At 41.6% G+C, this 6,000-nt stretch overlaps 1 protein-coding gene across 9 annotated transcripts in view; it reads right to left on the bottom strand.

Moving 5' to 3' along the window:
• Window positions 1-1,208: 1,208 nt before the first annotated feature.
• Window positions 1,209-6,000, bottom strand: part of TAF1 (TATA-box binding protein associated factor 1) — a 98,841-nt gene continuing 94,049 nt past the window's right edge. For 6 of the 9 annotated variants that reach the window (XM_028842257.2, XM_028842260.2, XM_077989556.1 and 3 more), the window contains one exon: window positions 2,712-3,110. In XM_028842257.2, coding sequence (XP_028698090.1) covers window positions 2,888-3,110 — 223 coding nt within the window. In that variant the 3' untranslated portion in view covers window positions 2,712-2,887. Of the gene's footprint in view, window positions 2,525-2,711; window positions 3,111-6,000 lie in introns of those variants that run through there. The other 3 variants (XM_077989558.1, XM_077989561.1, XM_077989559.1) reach the window with 1 other exon arrangement.

Genomic DNA, 6,000 nt, shown 5'->3' with positions numbered 1-6,000 from the left:
CACTTTTTATTAAACTTTTTTATTTACATATCTACCTCTCATTCTAGACCTTAAGTTCCTTGCAATCAGGGAGTATATCTTACTTCTCTATCAGCATCTGGCAGGCTGCTTATAAAAACAGGTGGTTTGGCCAGGCACAGTGGCTCATGCCTGTAATCCCAGCACTTTGGGAGGGCAAGGTAGGTGGATTGCTTGAGGTCAAGAGCTCTAGACCAGCCTGGCCAACATGGCAAAACCCCATCTTGGCTGGGTGCGGTGGCTCACACCTGTAATCCCAGCACTTTGAGAGGCCGAGGCAGGCGGATCCCCTGAGGTCAGGAGTTCAAAACCAGCCTGGCCAACATGGCGAAACTCTGTCTCTACTAAAAATACAAAAATTAGCTGGGCATGGTGGCAGGCATCTGTAATCCCAGCTACTGAGGAGGCTGAGGCACAAGAATCACTTGAACCCGGGAGGCGGAGGTTGCAGTGAGCTGAGATTGCACCACTGCACTCCAGCCTACAAAAATTAGCCTGGTGTGGTGATGCGTGCCTGTAATCCCAGTTACTCAGGAGGCTGAAGCAAGAAAATCGCTTCGAACCCAGGAGGTGGAGGCTGCAGTGAGCCGAGATCACACCACTGCATTCCAGCCTGGGCAACAGAGGGAGACTCCATCTAAAAAAAACAAAACAAAAAAAGGTGGCATGATAAATGTTGAAATGAACCAACGAATACCCCAATCCTCCCAACCAAAATTCTGGAAGCCACCTTCCATTCCTCCTTCTCTACCCCCAAATGCCAAGTCCTACTCCCTGAAGATCTCTCAAATCCATCCCCTTCCTCCATATTCCAATGCCATAGCACCAGTTTGGGCTCCATTCTCTCTTACTTGAACTAGATCCATCCAAACCATTCTCCACACTACTGCTGGAATTTTTTTAAAATTTTATTACAAAAATAATACACACTTGTAAAAAAATTCAAACAATACAGAAATAAAAGCACAATATCCCACCCAGCATACATAACAAACACAGAAGCCCCCTCCCCTCCAATCCCATTCCTGGGGGTCATCATTGTGAACAGTTAGCATATATCCTTTCAGACTTTTACCTTTGCATACACAAGTATATATATAAACACATATAAATAAACACACATGGTTCTGTCTTTTACAAAAAATGGGATCACATATATCTGTTACATGATTCTTCAATTTCTTTCTTCATTCATTCATTACACAGATTTCTAAAACACAAACCTGATTATATCACTCCTTTAAGAGCTTATTTCCCATAATATAAAAATCATACATATTAACATCAAACACAAAGCTTGTGATGATATACTTCCTGCCCATCTTTCAGTCTCATCTCTAGCCATTCCAGCATTAAAGGACTGGAATATGAACTACCTTAAATCCTTCCTGGAACAAGGCAGGTACAAACAAACAAACAAACAAACTAGGAACACACTCTGCCATTTCTAGACTGTGGCCCTTCCCATTCATGTTACACTTTGCCTGGACTTTTCCATCTGGCAAGCTTCTACTAATTCTAAAACAATCAGCTTAAAAATTACCTCTAGGAAGACTTCCCTGACTTTTCAGACATGATTACTCCTCTATTTCCCCTATACTTTATAACTAGCTTCTTAATTGCACTTATCTCACAGTACTATGATGATTTATTAACATGTTTTGAATTCCACTTCCCCTCCCCCAACTTGATGGTGAGCTCTTTGGGTAAAAGGGATTTGTCTTATTTACCTTTGCATCCCAAGGATCTGATAGAGTGCTTATCATGAAAAGCAGATGCTCAGTAACATATCTGTTGAGGAGTTTATGATTCTAGGAACATTTACTGAGTACCTACTATGCACAGAACCATATCCTAAGCATGAAAAGAAACAGAAGACACAGTCTTTGTCCTAAGAAACTTACCATTTTCCTACCATTTCCCCTGGGGGGGAGGGACAGAAAACATTTAGGTGGCAACATTATCATTTCTGACATACAGGCTGTTTCAAAATTTACGGTAATTTGCCTCAAATCCATTTAGGAACTAGGCATTGCATAATTAAATAAATAAAATAATGGGCGGTTTGTCTCATAGGTTTAAGTGTAGCACAGAGTCCACTAGAACCCAATTCTCTGTCCCAGCAGGAGGGCTTTCATCTGTTCCAGCCTGTAAATTAGAAAACTGAGATGATACCATGCTTGGAAATTTTCTTTTTTTTTTTTCTTTTTTTTTTGAGATGGAATCTCACTCTTTCGCCCAGGCTGGAGTGCAGTGGTGGGATCTCCACTCACTACAAACTCTGCCTCCCGGGTTCAAGCGATTCTCCTGCCTCAGCCTCCCAAGTAGCTGGGATTACAGGTGCCCGCCACCACGCCTGGCTAATTTTTGTATTTTTAGTAGAGATGAGGTTTCGCCATGTTGGCCAAGCTGGTCTCGAACTTCTGACCTCAGGTGATCCGCCTGCCTCGGCCTCCCAGAGTGCTGAGATTACAGGTGTGAGCCACCACGCCCGGCCGGAAATTTCCTAATACATCAAGAGGACATAAAGTTACTAGTTCTTTCATAATTTCCCCTCCTTCCCCAGGGAAAAATTATACCAAAAGCAATACATGGAGTTAAAGGAGGACACGGGAAAATGAGCTTGCTCTTTTTGGTAGTGGTAGGGGAAAGGGGGTTGCTTTGTTTTAAATCAAAGGGTGACACTGCCCCAGGAAGATTAGGAGAGGTGATTTATTATCATTTACTTACTACTTTTAAAAAGGCTAAGGTGTTAGTTAATTTCATGATTTCAGGATCAGATACTGTACAAATATGAACAAACTGGGGAAAGGTGAACCACCTAGGCTGGAGAACAGGGAAGGCTGACCAAGGAGGCCCAAAGGAAGCCTCATTCATCAGAGTCCAAGTCACTGTCCCCAGCAATGGAGTGGAAATCCTCACTGTCCTCCTCGTCCTCTGACAGGTGGACCTGGCTTAGTACGCTCGGCCCAGAGCGCTGCTCTTCCTCCTCCTCATCTTCTTCCTCCTCTGATACCTCATACCCACCGATGCTGCTGAAGCTTGTGTCTTGGGTGTTCGACTTGGGATCAGGCTCCTCATAGCTCCCATAACTGAGAAGAGAAACATGTCATCTCTCAAGCTCGGACACCATCCTCTAGCTGACCATTCCCATTCTCAGTGCCACCAAAGGATAAGCCCATCTCACCTCCCCTGGACACTAAAGTGACTGGTTCTGAACTATTCTATATGCCCCTGAGAGAAAAATGATCCTGTTCAAAAACATCAACTTGCCAACTTCATATACACAAGAACCTGAATGGAAGAAACTCCCTTACAGCTGAACAACACACTGCCATCTTACATGACCATAAATGCTCTGACAGCCTCATGGTTTCATCTACCACTTACAGTATCCAATTAGTCAATAGTCCTGAAGATTCTCTCTTCAATATATCTTGTCTCTATCCCCTCCTTTCCATCCCTACTCTGCCTGCCTTGGCTTAGTCCTTTGTTATCTCTGGCCTGCACTACTGAAGTAAGTCGTCATGTCTCCAGTCTTGCTCTCCTCCAATTACTTCTTCACACTTCTGCCAGAGTGCTCTTTATTTTTTTGTTTGTTTGTTTATTCTTAATTTTACTTGAAAAAAAAAAATCACACAAGTAATGCACGTTCACTGGTTTAAAAAATTAGAACATACACCAGAAAAAATTTTTAAAAAATCATCAATAACTCCATCATCCGAGATAATCTTTTGGTATATTACCAAAATTTTCTGTGCACTTTAGATGCTTAAACATTTTTGTTTAATTTACAAAATTGCGATACTCTACATACTCTCCAGGAATCTGCCTTCTTCACCAATGATTATAACGAACATCTTCCCGTGTCAATAAACATACATCTATAGCATAATTTTAATAGCTACATGGTATTCTGCCATATGGCTGTAACATGACTTAACAGTCTCTCACTAGGACATTGAAGCTGTCTCCAATTATTCCACTATTAGGAACAATGCTGTCATAAAACATCCTTACACAAACATCTTGATGGTGTGTTAATTATTCCCACAAAATAATTTCCTAGATGTGGATTTTTTGGGCCAAAGGGGATGCACATTTTTAAATGTTTTTATTTATGATGATAAATTGCTAAGCCTCTCTCCAAACCACCCCATTTTTATCAATCAACATTACCACCAGTAGTTTGAGAATGTCTTTTTCCTCATAATCTTTCCAAACACTAGGCATTATCATTCATTTTAATCACCAATATGATAGGTAAAAAATTGCACTTCGTGGTTTTACTGCATTTCTTTATTAGGGGAGTTATTATTATTATTATTTTGAGACTGAGTCTCGCTCTGTCACCAGGCTAGAGTACAGTGGCACGATCTCGGCTCACTGCAACCTCTGCCTCCTGGGTTCAAGCGATTCTCCTGCCTCAGCCTCCCCAGTAGCTGGGACTACAGGTGTGACCAGGTTCAGCTAATTTTTGTATTTTTAGTAGAGAGAAGGTTTCATCACGTTGGCCAGGATGTTCTCGATCTCTTGACCTTGTGATCCGCCTGCCTCAGCCTCCCAAAGTGCTGGGATTATAGGCATGAGCCACCGTGCCCGGCTGGAAGTTATTTTTTCATATGATATATTGGTCATTTACATTTCTTTTCTAAATTAGTTCATGCCTTTGCCCATTTTTCTTTTGGGGCACAGGACAATCTTTCTAAAATGTAAATCTGGTCATACTATTCTCATTCAATGACTGCCCAGAACTTTCAGGCCCTTCATGATTTGGTATTTACCTACCTCTTTAAATCATTTCTATCACATGAATTATAGATCTTACATGGATCAATCAAAAAATCTTCAGTCACACTGAGCTACGTGTGGTCTCTAAAAGTGTTTCATGCCTGTGTCTTCATATAGGCTCTTCCTAGTCTCTGGAATGCCCATTGCTTTCTCATTCGTTTAGCTAATTCCTATTCATATTTGGCTCAATTTCCTTCTCTAGCCAGCTCTCCTCCCTCCCCACCTCTACCCAGGTTCTAGAAGAACCCTGTGGTTGCCTAGCATAGCACTTTTCATATTACACTGTGATTGCCTGTTTTAGGTTTCCTACTAGACTCATCTCCTTGAAGGAAGGGACCATATCTTAGTTTGTTTTTGTACTTATGATAAATATTTGCTGAAATAAAAAAATTTATTTACAATGTTATTTGCATATTAGCTGCTTGCTGGTTAGATGTATCATAGGTACATTAAATCCAACATGTCCAAAGCCAAATCCAAATCCATTTTTTCCTCCTTTCCTGCCCCATCTAACACGTATTCTTCCTCTTTACCAGAGACATCTCCATTCATTATTCATCTAACCTCTTACCTCTTTATGTCCCTTTATTTTCCCCACTCCTGACAAGTCCCTGTTGATATCATCATCTGTCCCACATTGTCCTAAGTTATACAAATTTGATGTCACTTCCTTTTCCTTAAACTGATGACTCCTATTACCCACAGGTTAAGGTCCAAATGTCTTAGCATGCCTTGTAAAGTCCTTCACAATATAATTCCCCTTGCTACACTTCTGGAGCCTCAACTCCCCAACAAATTCCATTTGCTCTGGAACACACTGTTCCACCTATAAAGATCTCCCCACCCCCTGCCATACTACCTAGTTACTAAACTCCTATTAATCTTTTAAGGCCCAATTCAAATGTTCCCTTGTCTGTGAAACTTTCCCTGATAACTCCAAGCAGAGTGAGACACTCCCTTCTCAGTGGTGCCTTGGCACTTTGTCTTACTTATGCTATAGCACTTATCACATTGTATTTATAATGATTTGTTTGTGTCAGTCTCTTCCACTAGGCTGTGAGCTCCTCAAGGGCAGGGTATGTTTTGCTCCTCTGTGTATCCCCAGGACCTAGCACAGTGCCTGGCCCTAGTAGGTGCCCAGGAAATGTTTGATGGATGAAAAGTAATCTGATGCTGGGCCCCTCGACATCA

The sequence above is a fragment of the Macaca mulatta genome, chromosome X (assembly GCF_049350105.2).
Source record: "Macaca mulatta isolate MMU2019108-1 chromosome X, T2T-MMU8v2.0, whole genome shotgun sequence".
In the NCBI taxonomy this organism is placed as follows: domain Eukaryota; kingdom Metazoa; phylum Chordata; class Mammalia; order Primates; family Cercopithecidae; genus Macaca; species Macaca mulatta.
This window is presented reverse-complemented; position numbering and strand designations above follow the sequence as displayed.